Here is a 21807-nt window from a genome sequence, read left to right as displayed (position 1 = left end):
CACAATTCCATCAATCACAGACTGGGATATATGATCTCCCTTATTTCTGGGCACAGTGGGAAAACAAGTTGGAAACTATTTTGCCTGGACCCAAGTCTTAACTATTTAGGAAAGGTTTTCCAAGAAACCTAGAAGAAGAGGAAGAGTTTGGATTTATACCCTGCTTTTCTCAACCATAAGGAGTCTCAAAGTGGCTTACAAATTCCTTCCCTTCCTCTCCCCACAATAGATACCTTGGGAGGTAGCTGGGGCTGAGAGAGTTCTGAAAGAACTGTGACTAGCCCAAGGTCACCCAGCAGGCTGCATGTGGAGAAGTGACAAAACAAATCCAGTCCACCAGATAAGAGTTTGCCATTCATGTGGAGCAGTGGGGAATCGAACCCAGTTCTCCACTCTTAACTGGGTTTGATTCCCCACTCCTCCACCTGAGTGGCAGAGGCTTATCTGGGGAACCAGATGTGTTTCCGCACTCCTACATTCCTGCTGGGTGACCTTGGGCTAGTCCCAGTTCTTTGAAACTCTCTCAACCCCACCAACCTCACAAGGTATCTATTGTGGGGAAAGGAGCTTGTAAGCCACCTTGAGTCTCCTTGCAGGAGAGAAAGACGGGGTATAAATCCAAACTCTTTTTCTTCTTTATAAGTTGCTTCACTTTTTGTGTAGCTAGGTTATAGTTTCTTTCCGTTTTATGGTAGATTCTAACAAATACTACTAAGCCGTCCCATTCTACACCAAGAGCCTTTGGGGCCAGCAAAAATAAGAGGCAGCATAACAGAAGTCATCTCAGAACATGACAGACAGGTTACTCATAACAGGATCACATAGAGAAAGAGAAAAACGTTACAGATATAGATTATGTTAAATAAGTTATTTTAAAAATGTGTACCATAGGTTTTTGCTAACACTACAAAAAGCCAACCATCCACTTCTAAAGCAGCTTTTTTTTGTGGGGCGGGGGGCAAAAGCCACTAGGATATAGTTACTCACAGTTGCACAGAACATGCAACTGCCCAAAATATTCTGAGGGACCCGTCTCATCCAGCACACTCCCTCTTTGAACTGTTACCATCCGGCAGACGATACAGGGCCCTCAAAACTAGGACAAAGAGGCTTAGAGACAGCTTCTACTCCAGAGCTGTGGCTATGCTAAACTCTGCGGCTTCGTATTGATGTGTTTGGGGCTGTGTAGGGATGGGTGGAGGAAGGGAAAGTGAGGATGATGTGTGAGTCTGAAATTGTGTGCATCGAGGAATGCTGCTGTAAATTTCGTTGTGCGTGCACAATGACAATAAAATGCTTATGCTTATGCTTATGCTTATGCTTATGCTAACATGCAGCGTGTGAGTTAGGTAGTAGAAACAGATCCTTGACTCATGTTATCCATGTTATGACTGCCTTCATGGCAATAGGCAAGCCACTATCTCTGAGCATCATCTCTGCTAGACAGAGGGTTTTTAATGCTGACCTACCTTATGGAATCATAAGGATTATGGAAATGCAACCCGCAAAATCATTTGAACAACCAGATGGCATCGTTGTGAAGTGACTGAAAGTTTTTTTGTCGGAGCAAACGTGAATAACCCTTATTTTTGGCAGGCACCTCCTGAACTAAAGCGGGAGAAGATGAAATATGGATCATGGTACTTGCCTCCTAAAACATGGGAAAAACAGGCACATAGAGAAAAGGCAGCCGTTCCGGATATCCTGCAGAAGTTTTTGAATGCCAGGAAGTATGGCAAAAAGGTAGAGAAAACTGTAATAGTACTTATGTGGTGTAATTCTTCTGAGAATGAAAAGTCTCCCAGAGCAGGGTTTTAAGTAGTGATGACTGACAGCTCCCCCCCTAACCTCCCGCCGGTCCCGCCACCAAGGATCTTGAGGTCAGGATTGATAGATCAAGAATATTGTCTCAGTATGAGATGGTGGTGGAAACGCCAAATTCTATGCAATAAATTATTAAGAAAGGAATTGGAATGAACTGGCCCATATTGTAATGCCCTGGCATAGATTTTTGTCACAGCCACATTGGAAAAACTGAGTACAATTCCCATCACCCAAACTCAAACTGAACACTACAGAGTTAGAAAAGGTGTGGAAAGGAGCAACTAAAACAGTGATGGCGAACCTACGGCACGGGTGCCAGAGGTGGCACTCGGAGCCCTCTCTTTGGACACGTGCACACATCATCCCCCCACCCCCACCTTTGCTTTGCTCCTTGGGCTTTTGCCCACTATTTTATAATCTATTTGTATATTCATTGTTATTTTAAGGACGAGTTTGGCCGCTCCCTCCTTTTTGAAGGCAGTCAAAGGAATTGGGCTACGGGACGCCATCACCATCGTTATTATTGTTATTGCTTCTGCCCGCTCTTTAAATGGTTTTAATTGTTTTAATGGATTTTAGTGTATTTGGTCTTTATCGGGACCCTTGTTATATATTGCGTACATAGTGTTGTACACTGCCCAGAGCCCCTCGGGGATTGGGCAGTTTATAAATCCAAATAATAAAATAAATAAATAAATAAATAAATAAATAAAATCACTCCACACACACACACATCTAGACTGACCTGGACCACTGAGCACAACGTGCGCGCACTGCAGTGAGTAGGGAGGACTCGGCTGGCAGGCCTGGTGCCTGTGCTCCGGGTGGCTGCTGCCTGAGGGGGGGCGGGGTGCAGAGGAGGCAGAGATGCTAGAGAGGCACGGAGTGGTGCACGCAGGACTTGCTGGAGGCTAGAGCAGGCTGGCCCCTGCTCGAGCGGGTGGGGCGGAGGAAGAGGGAGCCAACCGTTTTTTTTCTAAAGTAAAACCTCGGTATTCAGGTTAAATTGCCGGGTTGGCACTATGCGGTAAATACAAGTGGGTTTTGGGTTGCAGTTTGGGCACTCGGTCTCAAAAAAGTTCGCCATCACTGAACTAAAACGATCGCAGGGTTGGAACAGCTGTGCTGTGAGAAAAAGACTAAAGCGTCCCAGAGTTTGACAGTATCCAGATGTTTATGTATTAATTAAAACACGTATATCCTGTCTTTCCTCATAGCTCAAGGCAGCTTTCAATAATATATAATAGTTTGTAAAGGTTCTCTATCGCCCATGGGAGTGCAATACTTTTATAAGCAAGTTAAGAAATATTTCTGTGGAAGGCAGCTGAGTCTGTCTGTTACCAGTTTTCTTTTGTGGGGTTCACCTCCACCACCCCATCAGTTTTCTAGTTTTCCGGGTTATGGAGTTACGCTAGAAAAGAAGCAATTGCTAGATCTGCCCCAGTAACATGGTCTCTAGCTCCCTCTACAGGCACCTGGGAGGATAATTATGAAGCCACATCAAAAGTTGGGAAAGTTCAGTCAATTTAGGTGGTTTCTTCAAAGCACACTAACAATGTGCATGACATGTTATTAATGAACCTGGTTTCCCCCGTTTGCCTTCACGCTGGAGATTTCACCCCTCCAAGAAGCCATTGCAAACAATCCGTGTTGCTGTGGCTCCAAAAAGATCACTAGTTTAGCGATTTTTGTAAAACCCGGGCTAAAGGAAATTTAACAGGTTGAACCCTTCTTAGAGAAGATCCCTTTGCAAAGTTCTTCCCCAAAATGGGATAAATAGCTTCCTCGGCCTGTTATATTTGGGCTGTGTAGAAACCACCATAGTCTGGCTCCCGTGAGTTTGAGCAGCAAGGTAACAGCTCACCATCCTCTTCCTCTGCAAAACGGGAGCAGCTCACAGTAGCTTCCCTCTGGCCCTCTGAATGCAGAGCCTCCTCTGTCACCACCTCAGTTCATGTTCTCACACTTGGAATGACATTGCCACACTTTTATTTTATGGCACCCTTGACAAAAAGGTTTGGCCAGCCCAATTCTCCCCTGTAGATACCATCTTGCCCTTGGTGACTCAAAGAATATGTGAATCAGCTGTTATCACCTCAAGCAACACAAGTGTCAGCAGAGAGAGGGAGAGAAATGGGGTGGGAAAGAAGGAGACTCAAAGGGGCTGACAATTTCCTTTCCCTCCCCCCCTCACAGCAAGCACCCTGTGAGGTAGGTGGGGCTGAGAGAGCTCTGAAGAACTGTGACTAGCCCAAGGTCACCCAGCTGGCATGTGTTGGAGTGCACAAGCTAATCTGGTTCACCACAGCTCAAGAGGCAGAGCAGGGAATCAAACCTGGGTTTCCCAATTAGAGTGCACCTGCTTTTAATCACTACACCACGATGCAGCGGCGGAGCAACAAGGGAACGGGGTGTGTGCCGTGCACCGGGCGCATGCCTGGGCACAGAAAATCGCTCCAAGGCCCCTCCCCCTTTCCCCCCCAGCGGTGCCCACCCCACCCCCCTTCCCACACTTACCTTAGTTCCTTTCCTTTTTCTACAACCTATTCAGGCTGCAAAAGGCCTGTTTGCAGTAAAAACAGCCTGAGGAACTACAGTTCCCTTGGGGCTCACAAGGTCTCCTGGGAAGTATAGTGCCCATCAGGCTGTTTTTACTGTGAACAGGCCTTTTGCAGCCTGAAAAAGTTCTAGAGAAAGGAAAGGAATTAAGGTAAGTGTGGGAAGGGGGGCGCCGCCACAGCGGGGCCACGGGAGGGCAATGGGGGGCAGAAAATGTAGAATGTGCACCGGGCGCAGTTTGGCCCAGCTACGCCTCTGCCACGATGGCTCTCTCTGAGAAAGCTAGTCCAGTCCACCTGTAATTACCAGCCATAGAGTTGCTGTCGCCACAACTGCCTGTCTTCTGTCATCCTAAGGATGTATGAATGGAGCGCTCCTCTATAATAGTATCTGCTCGTGTGGAAGCTCTTAGTCTGCAAGTTTTGAACTAAGGTGTGTGCGGAGAAATCGTACCAATGAGCTCTGAGTGAAGCACGTGACTCGCATGTTCTTTGTGGAAGGGGAGTGACCTACCCTGCTTTCTGATGTGAGGGATGCTGTTGAACTAGACCAGGGGTCTGCAACCTGCGGCCCTCCAGGTGTTCATGGACTACAATTCCCATCAGCCCCTGCCAGCATGGCCAATAGGGGCTGATGGGAATTGCAGTCCATGACTGTCTGGAGAGCTGCAGGTTGCAGACTCTTGAACTAGACAGAGATAATGAAAGGACGTGAGTGAGGTTAGAGAGATACCGTGTTTCCCCGAATATAAGACAGTGTCTTATATTAAATTTTGCTCCCAAAGATGCGCTATGTCTTATTTTCAGGTGATGTCTTATTTTTTTCTGTGTTCTGTTCGTCGGGCATGCTTCCAAACAAAAACTTTGCTATGTCTTACAATTCGGGGGATGCCTTATATTTTGCACTTCAGCAAAACCTCTACTATGTCTTATTTTGGGGGGATGTCTTATATTCGGGGAAACAGGGTAGTAGGCATCAGAAATAAAAGGGAGGAAGATTTTCTCATAGTCCATTGATGGGAGGGGGCGGGATTGTACATTTTGGGATTTTGTTGGCTGGAGGACAACGTTGAAAAGGATTCTGCCAAAGATGATATCTAATGATGAGCAAGACCACTGATTTGAAGGTAACTTAGGCTTTCAGGCACGATTTATGTCATTTCTCCAAAACATTTTGATGCCATCTTTCAATCAGGGTCCACAAGGCAGTGAACATTTTTTTAAAAATCAAACATTTGAATGAATTAATAATACATTTAAAAGTATAAAATAATTCAATTTAATAAACAAACAACACCAGAAGGCAGGCCAGTAAAAGTTCTTGGGGTATGCCAGATGAGACAAAAATGTTTCCGCCAGCTGGCAAAAGACACCAGTAGAGGGAGCTTCAAAAATTTTGGGGCCACCCCCAGCAAGACTTTTTCTCAGGTCGCCACCAACCTGCCTTCAAAGGGTGAGGACAACTGAAGTAGGGAATCTGAAGGCAACCAGAGTGTCACTCTTGGTATGATTGATGTGTAAACTCTTGATATAATGTGTAAACAATGCCAACGTGTCTGAAGCCAAGTGGTTGACAGGAATCGCAAATCTGGAATCACCACCAAACTGTTAAATGTGTGTGGGAAAGGCAACTGAAATGCCATTTTGGTGAGTATTGTCCAGAAGCACCTGTGGCTCTTTAGTGAGCTCATCTGGTAAACCTAAGGTGACCAGATTGTCACCTTTGTAAGCCGGGACCCGGGCAGGCTGGTGCACGCACAGCCGCAGAAGCGCACTGCCTTCTGGGGCGCTCCCGTTTCCCACCCTGTCACAGGGCGGGAAACCGGGGAGCGCCCCAGAAGGCAGTGCGGCAGCCTTCCAAAAACCTGGACAGTTCAAAAAACCCACGGGACGCGGGACAAATAGTTTTAAGGCGGGACTGTCCCGCCAAAAGCAGGACGTCTGGTCACCATAGGTAAACCTCAATCCCACAAAAAATCTTTTAAAGAGTATCCTTCACGTGACTTTGATTAAATCTGTTGCAGGAGGAAAAGGAAAAGCAACTACTCTACGGGATATATGCCTTTGAGGAATTCCTTGAATTGAAAGGCTATAGGAAACCTGTGGTGAGTGAATCTGTGCTGATTTTCATTGGCCAGCATTGTCCAAAGGTGGGGATCACTACTGGAATCAGAGTAGCTTCATGGAGTGTGATCCTTCAAGATAAGAATGGTCCAAGTTTTGATTCACCCGATCTAAGGTGAATACACCAGCGACTTTGCCTTACGCTTTTCTGTTCCCATGATATGGGCTGAGGATGACCATACACAATTTGAAATCCATGTATCAAGATGTGAATTCCCAACCCGACTCATGGTTATATACAGAGGTGGGATCCAGCAGGTTCTCACCAGTTCCCGAGAGTGGGTTACTAATTATTTGTGTGTGCCAAGAGGGGGTTACTAATTGGGTCCGCCTTTCCATCACCACGCCCTCGCCTCCCCGAGAGGCATCCTGCCTTTGAACGTGAAGGTTCCATATAGCAATTGCGACTAATAATGTAACTCCCTGAATTGGGTTAATCCCTTTCAGGTACTGCAATTCATTGATTCTCAGCCTTTCGTACCTTTTATCTCACCAGTCTCTATCAAAGAACCTGTGTGTTTCACCATTGCTGTGTTCAGATTTGTGAGCTGGGGCATTTTCTATAATGTGATGATGATTTAGAAATGACCTGGTGCAAAAAAAATTTTGAGAATTAGAGTGGTGGGGTGGCTTACTGGGGGGCATCCAACTCAGGTTTTGCCCAGGGCTGAGCCTAGATACGCCTCTGCCCCCTTTGCTGAGGGGGGCTGGTGAGGGAACCTGTTATTAATTTTTTGGATCCCACCACTGGTTATATATCCTCTGTGCTTCCCATGCCCTGGGATGGACAAGAAGTGACAGAGGAAGGGGCAAAAAGCTTCCAACCAAGTGCTGTTTCCAGTGGAAGAAAATACCATGGGAGGGGAGGCAGAAGTCTCTTTCTCTCCCATACCCCATTTCTCTCCCATACCCCATTTACAGACAGAGAAATTGTGAGCTGGATGTGGGGTTCTTCTCGAATGAATAACCATGAGCCAGGCTGGCCTTCTCCAGCCATGTGGATTTCGTATGGTGTATTTCGTATGGTGTATTTTGGCCTTTAGTCACATCCTTTAGTCACATCCCGCAGAATTATTCAGGGCTGTTCAGGAAGTAATGGTTTCTGGGCCTAGCACTCTTGTTGATTCTGATCTGGCTATTAACTGAGCTGATTTTACTCGATCCTGCAGAAATATTTATTATTTATTTATTTATTATTTAGATTTGTATACCGCCCTATCCCCGAGGGGCTCCGGGCGGTGTACAACAAAACTAATACAAATCAGGTTCGGGAGCAAACTATACAATTAAAACAACAGCAACCCACAAAGGCTCCATCGTTAAAATAGACTAAATTAGTGATGGATAAAGACAGAACTGTGTTCACTAGCCAGGCTCTTCCACTGAGCACCCTTTCTTTTGCACAAGGCCTTGTGCAAATACAAGTGTGACAAAAGTGCTGGCGGAAGAGATTATCTCTAGTCACATGGAGATTGTACATAGGATTCGAGCTACACCACACTGTCTCTCTAAGTCTCAGGATGCAGTCATAAAGACCTTTGGTCATGTGAGTGAGAGCTTTAGTCATGCGGATGAGGGTGAACAAACTGAAATGTAATACAGGTAAGACGGAGGTGATACTACTTGAGAAGCCAAAGTTTTTAGCTGGTATTGACTTGCCAGCCTAAGGTAGAGTTAAATTTTCTTTGATAGATCAAGTTAAAGGATGGGATGCTCTTGGACTCAGGACCTGCTGATAGATATACAGGCTGACGCCGTTGTTAATATCACCTTCTTTCACCTGCACCTAGATCATAAGATGGTATTTTATTGAGCCTGCCAACTGTGCCGGTTGACGCTAGTGCTAAGTGCTAAGTTTCAGACTGGACTCCTGTAACACACTCTACAAGGGACTGTTTGTGAAGATATTTTGGAAGTTTCAATTGTTGTGAAATGTAGCAGTGAGACTCCTGTCTGTACTCCAGTTAGGATTGTCAGGTCCCTCCTGACCACCAACAAGAATGGGGGTTGGGCTGCCAGCTCCAGATTGGGAAACTTCTGGAGATGTTGAGGTTACGTGTGGAGAGCACAGGGACAATGTCATAGAGTCCACTCTCCAAAGCAAATAGGGGGAACTGATCTCAGTAGTCTGGAGATCAGCTGTAATTCCAGGAGATCCCCAAGTTCCACTAGGAAGTGGACATCCTTAGAAGAAAGTTTCTAAGCTGTCATGCAAAACCATCTACATTAGTTACTTGAGCCTGGGCCTAATTTGAGGTGTTTCTTTGATCTTGGAAGCCCTATATGATCTGGGTTCTGCTCATCTGAAGCCGGGCCTCTTCCCATATAACCGGGCATCCAAATGTCCCTGAGCCTCTGGTTATCACAACACCAGCAGCACCCTTTCTTTTGAACTCTCATTGAATTACAAGCCATTTGGGCGAACATTGGAGTGCTCCTGCCTGTTCTACAGGTCAGAATGGGAGTCCCTTTCCCTGTGGGAGAAGGACAAGGTTGGTGGTGGGTGCCAACAGTGTCCTGGTGACTCACTGGAAAAGACAATAATGCTAGGAAAAGCAGGAAAAGAGAAAGATCTAATGTCAGATGGAGTGACTCAACCAAGGAAGCCATGGCCTTCAGTTGATAAGACCTGAGCGAGGCTGTTAAATTATAGGACGTGCTGGAGGACACTAATTCATAGGGTCACCATGGCAAGAAGCAACAGAAGTCAGAGTCCAGAGTGCTTGCCATTATGTATGTGCTCTGGCACTCCCTCACCGTGCATTGAGAGCACCACTTTCACTTCAGGAGTAGACGCGCACCATAAGTTCTGAAGCCTTCTCAACGACGGTCTTCCCCACTGGAAAAGTTCATGCTTATGCCGATTCATCTGTCACTGCCTCTGCTGGCTTTCAAGAGAAGAACTGAAAAACTGTTAGCATTCCAGACTGCTATTTGAGTAGGTGCCACAGCTCTAAGGGAGAGCCCCGGCTTGCCACGCAGAACGTCCCCGGTTCAGTTCCCAGCATTTCCAGCCAAAAGGATCCGGTGATAGGTGATGTGTCAGACCTCCAAAAGTATGAGACCCGGAGGCCAAGGGGCTGACCTTGTGGGACAGGCAGGTCCTAACAGTGTGAAGGAGACGCCCCAGTTTCACATGTGTTCATGTCTGAATTAGGAATCTCAAACCAGACACATCCTTGGGTTTAATGCTTGCCTGTATACCTTTATAGAGTGATCACAAGGTACTTTTAGAGATGCTGTTAATGTTGCACTTTGTATGTTATTGTATTTTTGCTATGCCATTTATTGTACGCTGCACTTCATTGTTTTTAAAATATTGTATGTTGTATTTTTAGTTGTGTTATATTTTATTGTGAATCCCTTTGAGATCTTTGTTATGGTCACGTGGGAAGTTAACAAGCAAAATCAAACGGAGAATAGGCGCCTGTAGTGCAAATGAGCAGTACCAGGAGGATAAAGCTCTGAATCAGTTTTAAGACATCGAGTTCAGACAAGGGGAGCCCTGGAGAGGTGTCTAATCTGGTCAAGATGTTAATTAAGAGACAGACAGAGCCAGCATCCCATCCCATAAGAAAAGATAAAATGTATTGTTTCAATCGTTCATGCAGAAAACCATGTTTCTGCAGAATATTGGGCAGTTGCCCCTTCCGCACACACAAAATAATGCACTTTCAATCCACTTTCAATGCACTATGAAATAATGCACTTTCAATCCACTTTCAATGCACTATGGAATATTCCGCACAAGCAGAATAATGCACTTTCAATCCACTTTCACAATTGTTTGCAAGTGGATTTGGCTATTTCACACAGCAAAATCCCGCTGCAAAGTGCATTGAAAGTGGATTGAAAGTGCATTATTCTGCCTGTGCGGAAGGGGCCTATGTGCAGAGTAGCAAAATCCACTTTCAAACAATGGTGAAGGTGGATTGAATTCTGCATGTGCGGAAGGGGCCACGGAGGGAGGTTCTGTGGTTTTAGCAGCTGCATAAGTGGCAGAAACAAACAGGAATTTTTTTTCTCTGCTGCTACAGGTCCATTCTAGGAAAACCTTCTCCTGTTGGGTTTATCACTTATGTAGCACATTCCAAGTGTTCAAGCTCGTCACAGAGCACGCTCACGTGCAGTATTTCAGGCTGTTTGTTTGTTTAATTCATTTGTACCGATTCATTTGTTCCGCTTTCCAAAGCAGCTGGTTTCCCTGGGAGGACTGATCACTGTACTCTGGAGATCAGTTGTAAATCTGGGGCCCCTTCCGCACGTGCAGAATAATGCACTTTCAATGCACTTTGCAGCTGGATTTTCCTGTGCGGAACAGCAAAATCCACTTGCAAGCCATTGTGAAAGTGGATTGGAAGTGCATTGTTCTGCATGTGCGGAAGGGGCCTACGAGATCTCTAGTCCCTGCCTGGAGGATAGCAACCCCATTGAGATAGTATTTTCCAGTGGAAGAGGGTTTCCTGACCTCTCTTTCTCCACAGCACTCTCCCTCCCTTCAAATCACAAGTCCAACAAACTACATTTTGTAAAATAATAATAGAAAAATATATGTCAAAAGGAATCGGGGAGCAACGTTTCGTCTACACTGTGCCAGCGCTCGTTCTGCGTGCTTGTGCCACTGTTCAAGGCACAGAACCTCTTTTAGAAAGGCCTTTGCCACGCAGTTTTGCATAAAAGTGGGTGAAGTCGGCCCTCGAGGGTCGCGAGGAAGAGGCGAGATGCAGCGATATCATCCGGTGGAGAGAGCCAAAGGCAGGAAGCGTGATCCGTGGATCTGGCAACTCTGCTGTGGTCTGGTCCCTGGCACCTTTTATTAGGGTTTCACAAGAGGCGGGACGGAGGCGGGAGAGCGGGAGAATACTGTACAGTACATGACTCATGGGGTTGCCTACGTGAGAGAGGAAACGTTCCTGTCTGGGCCTAATCCATACCTGGGGGTATGCGCCCCTTTGTCCCTTTGTCTGGGATGTCTTGTGACGGTGAGTCAGGCATCTCATGACCTATGACTCACGGGGGCCTGGGGACAGGTGAGCGTGTGCACCCAGAAGGGCACAGATGGCACAGGCATTCCTGCGCTCTTTCTGAGGCTCTGCTGGGTTAGCGGGGCTCATCCCTACAGTGGGCAATGGTTCCACCCTTCTCTCCATGAAGGCAGAATTGTTCCGGAAAGGAACGTCTCTCTCATCTACCGCTGCTGCAGTACAGATGCCAAAATGATATCCTGTGGCCATCCAATAATAAAGCTAGCCTTGATAGTCTCCCTTACCACCCCCACCACCCCCAATAAGTTCTTCACAGCGGTAGATGAGCACCATATAGTCGGGAAGGCCGATGTCTAGGATTCCTCCAGGTCAGGAGATGATGGTATCCCCAATCCAGCTTTAGTGGTTCAGGGAGAAAGGATTTTAGTCTGTGCAGTTGCATCAGACTGTGAACTGGATGTACATCCGAGTGCACATCCTCCTGAAAGCCATGCAGTATCATAGACGGTAGTCACATTCTGATGTGCATACATTTTAATGAGATTTTGCCTGGATCTCCTTCACTGGATTAGCGGCAAGTGACTGGAGCAGAGGCCTGATTTAAAATGAGTTTCGTGAGGCCCCTTCCGCACATGTGGAATAATGAACTTTCAGCCCACTTTCACAATTGTTGGCAAGTCAATTTTGCTATTCCGCACAGTAAAATCCAGCTGCAAAGTGCACTGAAAGTGGATTGAAAGTGCATTATTCTGCCTGTGCGGAAGGGGCCACAGCTCAGGCTGTGTCCTGTCCAGGGTGGAAAATGATGCACCAGTATGGAATTACAGCTTACAACTGGGAGAGAAGCAACAAATTGCATTCCTAAGCAGAATTACACCCTTCAATGGACTTCAGTGGACTTAGAAGGAGGTGACCCCGTTTAGGATTGCACCGTAGAAGGGACACTGTTGCCATTGGAAGCAGCCTTATTCCTTCCCACTCCCTGTACCTCTGACAATATTAATGTACATTTATACATGATAGGACAAAGATGATTCCAGTGGCAAAACTGATAGTCAAAGAAGGAAATCAAAAACTCCCAAGAAGAAGAGTGCTAAACTAAAGTGGCAACTGGCTGCAGAGGACATTAGTAAGAAGCTAGTGGATTACAAAGTAAAGGAGTTCAAGACCCTTTGGTTTCCTCAACTATATTTTGGAGTAAAAAACCCCGACCATTTTCTTCGTCAGTGGCAACACAAATAAACTGATTTAGACATTTCTCAAATGTGTGTGATGTCTGCATAAATTTGTTCCCTTTCACTCTCATCTCACTGTAGCATCTTTGTTTTTCCACGAAGTTTTCCAAGTTGTGGAACTGAAGGTGAAGCTTAGCTTTGACTCTACCTTTTCAGGCTGCGTATGGAGAAAGTGGCATATCATAATATTTCTCCCACAAACAAACCAAAAATCGTCTTCTTAAAACTGTTAAAACTTTCCCAATTTTTACTTGGTTTTAATTTTCATTTCCTAATCATGTTACATTGCTTATTTGATATCCTTTGCTGTCAACTGCATTGACTTGCGCTGTATACTCAAGTCTCAGTGAGAAAGGTGGACTATAAACAATGTAAAACAATGTACCCCTGTTTCCCCGAATATAAGACATCGCCTGAAAATAAGACGTAGTAGAGGTTTTGCTGAAGTGCGAAATATAAGGCATCCCCCGAAAGTAAGACGTAGCAAAGTTTTTGTTTGGAAGCATGCCCGAAGAACAGAACACAGACATCCCCCCGAAAATAAGACATAGCGCATCTTTGGGAGCAAAAATTAATATAAGACACTGTCTTATTTTTGGGGAAACACGGTATGTGTTTCTGTGCACCGCCCAGAGCCCTTCGGGAGCGGGCGGTATAACAGATTCAATAATAAATAAATACAAATAAAGTGAAGTACAAGTACAAAGACTATCAATAAGTAAATCATATCTAGTAAAAATCCAATATCACCCAGCAGATTACAGGGTTTAAAATAACGCAATAAAACTGTAAAACATGCAACCAACACTTAATAAACTGGATTACAAAATGAGAGAACAACGGACTAAAAACAGGACAATGCATACAATATAACAGTTACAGTAAAACACCTGCAAATAATATAAAAGAGAGGAATTGCAAAATTTGTGAGCAATAGAATAAAAACAGTGGCCATTTCCTCACAAGTCACTGTAAAACGTTTGCAAAATGTTTTAATTCCTTCCCATTAATCTGTGCTCACTCCCTCGAAATGCTTCTTGGCCACCATTGTATGATTCTACCATTTTGTTTTGGTTTCTCCGTGGATTCATAGCTTTGATGCTTTAAAGCCTCGTGCTGCAAATCTCCATATGTCGTGTCTTCACAGCTTTGAAGATGTCACACCCCAAAATAATGTTTTAAAAAGACAGAAGTAAACAGGCGAGACAACAGAGAGCCTTTCCCCACTCTCTTCCATCACCTGACTGCTCTCAGCGCGCGGCATCCCAGGCGCGCAGCCGGGCGTCCCCACGACCCCACGCTCTGCACGGGGTCATCAAAAGGCGCCCTTAAGAAGAGCGCCTGGGATGCCGCGCGCTGAGGGGGCGCGGCAGCAGCAGCGTCGGGGCGGCTGCGCTGTCACCGCCCCTGTCGTGGGGAGTGCTGGGGGACCCCGCGCTACTCTGCTCAAGTAGTGCGGGGCTTAAGGTAAGTGGGGAAAGGCCCAGAGTGAGCTCAGAAAATGGCACAGAGGAAGAGGTTCAGGGACTTCAGGGAGGATTGTAAAACATTTTAAAGAGATACATACAGCAACTGAAAATGTTTTGAAAAAATTTTCACAAAAGGATTGCTAAAATCCAGGATGCATATAAAATATTTTGAGATTGGAAATAAAACGTTTTGAGCTAAAATGCATACCCCAAGTTGGGAACCACTGATATAAACGATGCCTTCTTCTCTTGTATCCCCTTTTTCTGAGTTTCATTCACTGATTCTTGTCTTCCTGCCACCCTTCTTTTGGACCTTTTTATTCATTTTCTCCTTCTTGCCACAAATAACAGCCAGCCTCCCTAAGATCCAGAAATTGGGGAGAACCATTGTTGAGCTTGTGGAGGGCTGTGAGCATATTGGCAAGAGTGAATCACTGCAAGAAAAAGGTTTCCGGCTGTCGGCCTGTAGTAGAAGAGCTGGATTTGAGCCCAGTAACCACCACCACCACCACCCCCGGGACCAACAAGATTTTGGGGGTATGAGTCAAGGTTCAGTCATCAGACACTCTCTTTGTTACAGTTTAATACTTTCCCCACTTGGCAATTCTGTCCTCTCCCTGCACTTGTTTTTAGTTCTCTTTCCCCCCAGCTAGGCTCCATTCAAGCTTCCGGACACAAGTAAAATGTTTTGTTTTTAATTTAGGCCTTGCAGACATTTAATAAAGTTATTAATTATTTCATAAGGCAAAGGTTAAGCACTTTTAAGTCCCACTGATTTCAGTGGGAGAAAGCTAAGCACTGATGCGTGTTTAATACCACTCACTGAAACAAAAGACTTTAAAATGTGCTTAAGTTTGGCTGGACTACTTTCATAAACTGGTTGCTTTTTTAGAAAAAGGATCCCGCTAGATAAGAGCCATGACTGAGGAGGCCACATTCCTAGTTCTGGTTGGTATGTAGGACCTAGAGAATAACCTCCCTTGAAGACCAAAAAGATCCGGTGGGCTGGTATTTATTTATTTAAACATGTATTCCCACCTTTCCTCATAGGTCAAAGCAGTTTACAATAACAGTTGTTAAAAATCCAGTATGCTCCACCAGAAATGTTGGCATAGGCTTTATGAGTTAAAACTAGTAGCTGCTCAGCGAGGGAAGGATCCTAAACAGATTTATTCTGAACCAATTAATCAATGTTAGGGAATGGGGCAATAGGCTTGTTTGTGGATTAATAATTGGGTGTGCAATAGTGTAGGGATATAGTGTCCTGAAAACCCTGTGGGGTCTCCGTAAGTCAGCTGTCATTTGACAACACTTTATACCACTACATTCAATGAGAACCACATGCATTTCCACGATACAGCTTCTGGGTTTATACTCACCAGAACCTAAGGAGAGTTCAGTGGAACCTCAGTTTTCATTGCCTTTAGTTTTCATCGGTTTCAGTTTTCATCGAATATTTCAGTGAAAAATTTGTCTCGGTTTTCATTGATTTGCAGTAAGGTGCAGGGGTTTGTGGAGAAAAATCACCCAGACAAAGCTGTTACAGCCATGTCTGCAACTTGTTTAATGACAATGTCTTGCCCCATTTCAGACAAAGAGGCGTCAGAAACAGACCTCTTTGGACAGCTTTCTGGTGCAACATTGGTCCACTGGCTCTGAAGCTGGTCCTAGTGTTATTGTTTGTTACTGTTTTCAGCATTAAACACTATGTTTATTCACCAAAAATGTGTTTTTGGTATTTTTTTAGAGTGTCTAGAACGGATTAATTGGATTTACATTGATTCCTATGGAAAAGTTTGCCTCGGTTTTCATCGGTTTCGGTTTTCATCGATTCTTTTCGGACGGAGGTTCCGCTGTATCAGCCATAGGTTTAGCAAACTTTTTGAGATGGAGGTGGTGGATTCACTGAGCAGTTGATTGGTGTGATTGCAATTTTTCTAACTAGGCCCTGTGTTTGGTGTTCCGACTGTGCACACACAGAGCAGGACCAGGGCCACTATTTACAAGCAAATTGCAATTTAATCGAGAGGAGCTACATCCATATGACGTGTCTGTGTCTCAGGCCCCCTCCACACAGCAAATGTATAATGGATTACAGTTGGAATAAAGGAACCCATTTCCCTGTTTTCGCGTTCACGTGCATCCGTGCAGGCAGCGATTGGAGCCCACAAAAACAATCTGGATTGCTGTCGCCCCTTCGCACGGAAACGCGTCTTTTTAAAATTTACTTTCCACCGATGCGTAGCTAAGCAGGCATGCACCAATGAACCTCCGCAGCCATGCTGATGTCTCACAATATGATCATCTGCACCTGGGTAGCTATGCAGATATAAGCCATGACATTTTTTTTTTAAAAAACGAAAACACAGGCAAATAAAGTGCCTCTTGCCCGGCCATTTGCTCACGAGCAGCTGCAACCTGGGATTTTTGAAAAGACTCGCTAATAGCGCAATTCTAAAAAAAAAATCTGGGATAGGGAAAATAGCACAGGGTAGACTTGTTTTAGGGGTGGAATCTGTGCGAAATCCCCGCTTCCCAAAATGGTTTTATTACCATCTTGCACCCATGTTTATTGGCCTGTGCGGAACGGGCCTTAGAGTAAGATACAACAAATTCCTCCAGACTACCATAACTTGAAATGGAATGTAAGAGAAGGCCTCTGAGGTCACAGTTCGACAACACGGCTCTTGGGCTTCAGTTTTCTGCCCATCTATCCACAAAAGCTGTGTCTGCATTAGTGCAGCAGGATTTCTCATCTCCCCCCCCCCCACACACAAACACATTTATATCATGTTTGGTATAGCCCGCAAACAAGGGTTATTGTGAAAGAAATGTGATTTACTGTGAGAAAATTCAAGTCTCCTTGTAGCTGATCACCTTGCCTATTTGTGATGGTTTAACATTTGTTTGCTTGGTTCAGTTTCTTTTGCAGATGCTGCCCAAGTCTCCAAGTGAAAGGATGAAAGGTGGATCTCCCTTGAAGAGGTTTTCTGTCCATAAACAGAGGACTGTTGACTATAAAAGAGCATCTTCCTCATTCTTTTAATATTGGATTTGATCTACAATATTTTTCCTTCATTAAAACCACAAATTTGCACATAGTGAGATTACTAAGGCTGTGTCTGTATTTTTCCCCTTCCCTTCATCAGAAATTGCGAAGGCAAACATAGCTTTTTAGATAGGGAGATAAATAAGAATGCTTAATTATCTTGAAAGCCCTGACACGGATGGCCCAGGCTAGTCCAATTGCATCAGATCTCAGAAGCTAAGCAGGGTAAGTCCTGGCTAGTATTGAAAGGGAAACTGTTACCACTGCTGCTTGGGTAACAATAAGTGATTTCAGCTCAGCAATGTATTGAGGCGCAGGAAGCCAGTGTTCTTCAAAGCAAGTATTTTATTCAGAAGTGATTGTCACAGCTCGGGCAGGAGGATAGTGCCCTTGCAACCAAGTGCAAGAACTTTTATTCACAAACATCAAAGGAGCAAAGGGGCAGGTAAAAAGGGGAGGTAAGGGGGCAAGTCCCTTACCAAAACACCAATAAGGAAACATCAATACAAAAGGAAGATACACTTACAACTTTTGTGAATGGGATCACGAAATCCCGCTGTCAAGCGTCTTCCTGTGAGATCTCGCAATGGTGCTGAAGGGAGAACGGATAAGGTCCATTCAGAGAATCTGGGTGGGCTCGCTACCGCACCCAGCTATCTACTTTATCAGATGGCTGTTTCCTTCAGTTATGTCATGAGGCTCCCGCGCCTCATTTCTGCAACAAAGGAGAGTTCAAATTGTCCAATGGTGGTCCCTGCAGTATTCCAACGGCTGGGACCTCTGGGTGCTGCCATCAGATTTTAATTTGCAAATCCAAAGGGGGTCTTTGTCCTTGCTAAGGAGTTGGCTGGGTGTTGGTCTAAGCTGCATTCCAGGGCTGACTTCCTTGTCCCTTAATATCAGCTTCTACAGGCTACTGCTTTTACTAACAGCACAAATATCAAAAATAACATTTCTAAACTTAAACATTAGGGAAACCTTAAGGAATAAACATATATACTTACCGGCAAGAATCTCCTAAATTAACAATAACAAAACCTTAAACTAGCTGGAGAACCTAGCTAAAATATAACCTTAAACAGCGGACAAATCATAAATCCAACACAAAAGGGGCTTTCATTATAAAGAAGGGGCAAAGGCAAGAGGGAAATCATGTAACATTGGCACAATCACACATATACATTCTTTGTGAGCCTCGTGGAGGCTTCTGAACCACACAAGCCTCTGCGTTTTGACATGGAGCCAGTGTAGTCATGTAACTTGACTCAAGAAAATATTTTGGCTATTTTCTTGGGTGGTAACAGTAAACCACGAAGGAATACCAGGGTCATTATGCAGAGGAAGGCAGTGGCAAACCACCACTGTCTGTCTCTTGCCTTGAAAACCCTACAGGGTTGCTTGCTATAAGTTGGCTGTGACTTGACAGCACTTTACACACACACTTATGATGAATGCAACTTTTGTAAGGAAATGGAAAAATGAAGACAAAACCCAGATTAAAGACTGGCTAATAAACTTTGAGGGTTCCATTGTAATGTTTCACTTAGGCCCTTTCCGCACGGGCCTCCGGGCGCCCTTACACCGGCAGGAATTCTGCCGGTGGAAGGGTGGGGGCTGTTTGCACGCGAGCATGCGAGCAGCCCCCGCAGAGGCCGGCGCAGGAGAGGCGGCTCCGCATGGAGCCGCCTCTTCCCCGTCCCTCTCCCACTTACCTCGTTGCCGTCGTCGCCCTGCTGGCCTCTTAAGTCCCGCCCACGCTGCCCTCCGACCTCCAGCGGTTGGAGGACAGCGAGGGAGGGTCTTAGGAGGCCAGCAGGGCGGTGACGGCGACGAGTTAAGTGGGAGAAGGACAGGGTAAACAGCGTGTTCCCAGCGGTGCCGTTCGCACCGCGCCGCCGGGAACACGCTGTTTACTCAAAAACCTGCAGTTCGAAGGGGAGTTTTTGAGGGCGGCCTGACGCCGCCCTGGGGGAAGGGAAGGGGAGCCAGGTCGGCGCTGCTGCATTTCAGCAGCACCGCCTGTGCGAAAGGCTCCCTGGGGACGGCGTTTTTGCCGTCCCCAGGGCGCCGTTTTTGGCCCGTGCAGAAAGGGCCTTAGCCATTATATCACTTCACTTCCTTGGGAAGGTATAGGTCTGAAAGTTAAGAAATAAGTGGTTGTAAGACACCTCTTGGAGAAGAAGACATTCCTGGATCTGGGTAACCTAAATGAACTACTACTTGGTGCCCAACACTATTCTTCAGCAAGGGGCTTAGTTGGGTGGAGGCTTCCTGTGGTTTTACAGGGGACAGATAATCTAGTCCTGTTTTCGTGCAGATTCCGTTCTGGTTTTGCAATGGAAGCAGACTCACCAGGTAAGTGACACGGTGGGATATCCATAATTCCTCTGGACCTCGTCACCTTGGGGTTTGAAGTGAGGAGCCACCAATATGCCATCTATAAAACACCTTATACAAATTTTCTTTCAGCTGTTGACGAGTGGTAAATTTAATATTTTTTGTTCGTAATGTTTCCCACTGTTGACAGTCAAATCTTGAAAATTTTGCATTCGTTTTATTATGTAAGTCTTAACTTGTTCAGTTTCTGAGTCACATTTAAGTAATTACTTGTAGATTCTGCCCATTAAATGTTCTAGGAGCAGCAGTGGTGTAGGAGGTTAAGAGCTCGTGTATCTCATCTGGAGGAACCGGGTTTGATTCCCAGCTCTGCCGCCTGAGCTGTGGAGGCTTATCTGAGGAATTCAGATTAGCCTGTGCACTCCCACACATGCCAGCTGGGTGACCTTGGGCGAGTCACAGCTTCTCGGAGCTCTCTCAGCCCCACCCACCTCACAGGGTGTTTGTTGTGAGGGGGGAAGGGCAAGGAGATTGTAAACCCCTTTGAGTCTCCTGCAGGAGAGAAAGGGGGGATATAAATCCAAACTCCTCCTCCTCCTCCTCCTCCTCCTCCTCTTCTTCTTCTTCTTCTTCTTCTTCTTCTTTTTGTTGGTCAATTTCTTTTTCAAATACTGACATTTCTCTTAAGACTCCTTCTATTGTCTTTAAATTTCTCCTTAATCTTGGAGCAATTTGGGAGTATGTCATCCACGGAACGCTTTTCCCTTCTTCGTTCATTTCTTGCCATGATTTGATTTTCCCTTGGTTGTTAATCATTTCTTTGAATAATACAGTATAAAATCATTGTTCTTTTGGGTTTCTGCATCATAGTAGGCTTCTGCAGGAGACATTAAAGATGAAATTGGCATGCTGAGATGTTTGTGAAATGTATATTTAATATCCTGTAACGTTTAAAATCCCTGGGTGACATGGCCATGGGGAGATTAAGAACTCTGTCGACTTGAAATAGCTTCAGACAGACATCCAATTAGCCATCCCCATTTTTAATGAGATAGCGAGGAATGAGATCTCATTAGTGGGTCTTAGATTTCAAATTATGACCATGATTAGGCAAAGATAAAAAGGGGATTTAAATGAAAGGTATGACTGGAATGGGTCTGGACACCTTTACTAGCATTTGAATAAGTGAGTATGCGCCTCACTGTAGATGTGTTTAATTCCTGCAGATCTCCAAAGTTTGTACTGTAGACCCTCATGCTTAACTTCCTTGGAGGTTAGCTTAATCTTTCCTCGGAATAATCTTTTAATCCCGTCCTAGTATCTGACATCACCATTCCAAGAGGAAAATCAAAATGGGCAATACAATTAAATTAGCATAATTGGTCAATCTAATTTGTGTTAATGGGATCTGATAACCTTCCCAAGAACTGTCCATCCACTCTGCCAAAATTATCAATTTGTCCAGACTGCCTCGCAAACAAGGACGGGCAGCAGGGTGCTAGGAAATCAAAACTAGAGAACAGATGTTTTTAAAAAGTAATCTAAGAAGTGGGACAGTGGAAAAACGAAACCAGAATTTCAGACTAGCAGTTGGAAAGCATTTAGATACATACTTATCATAATTCTGCTGCACCAGTTGGTATCTGTCTTCATGAACTAAGCATTTTGTCAGCTGAGAAAGGATGAGAGGGATGAATGGGGTGGGATTGATAGTTTTTCCTGAATGACACTGAAAGGTTTTGGACTGACAAAAATTACATTGTTTGCTGAGGCTGCTTCTAGAATTTGTAATTGTAAACCATGAGTTGACAAACAAAATCGACTGATCTTTTGTGTCTTTAAGGTATCGATGTGTTGTGTTTTTGCAAATTCACTTAAATACTTTCAATCCGCTTGTAAACCTTTTTTAAATTTGCTATTTAACACATACGGATGGATTTGGAAACAGACACATCTCCTATTACACAGCAATGAATCAAATTACAATGCAGCTGCTTACAGGGAAGGAAAGATCTTTGTTGACTGCAGAGCAAGATGGAGTAGTATTTTTATTGCGTGGGATATAATGATTTATATACATAAAGGAACTTCTTGTCAGAGATGTATCTGAAACCTACTCACATTTTTTTATGCTTCGCTGTTAAGAATAGTTTATGTGCACTGAAATCTAGCAAGTCACAGAGACTCGTCCTATTTTCCTGATCTAAATCCATCCCTCCAGCTGCT

General features: G+C 44.9%; 1 protein-coding gene across 1 annotated transcript in view; it reads left to right on the top strand.

Annotated features, from left to right (window-relative positions):
- Positions 1-17278, top strand: part of LOC125425178 (protein FAM47A-like) — a 43658-nt gene extending 26380 nt beyond the window's left edge. Inside the window, exons 6-8 of the mRNA XM_048482726.1 lie at positions 1597-1743; positions 6407-6487; positions 17116-17278. Coding sequence (XP_048338683.1) covers positions 1597-1743; positions 6407-6487; positions 17116-17241 — 354 coding nt within the window. The 3' untranslated portion in view covers positions 17242-17278. The remainder of the gene's footprint in view (positions 1-1596; positions 1744-6406; positions 6488-17115) is intronic.
- Positions 17279-21807: the final 4529 nt, after the last annotated feature.

This window comes from Sphaerodactylus townsendi, unplaced genomic scaffold (genome assembly GCF_021028975.2).
Source record: "Sphaerodactylus townsendi isolate TG3544 unplaced genomic scaffold, MPM_Stown_v2.3 scaffold_20, whole genome shotgun sequence".
Taxonomy (NCBI): Eukaryota; Metazoa; Chordata; class Lepidosauria; order Squamata; family Sphaerodactylidae; genus Sphaerodactylus; species Sphaerodactylus townsendi.
Note: the sequence above shows the minus strand (reverse complement) of the source record. Positions and strands in the feature narration are given on the sequence as shown.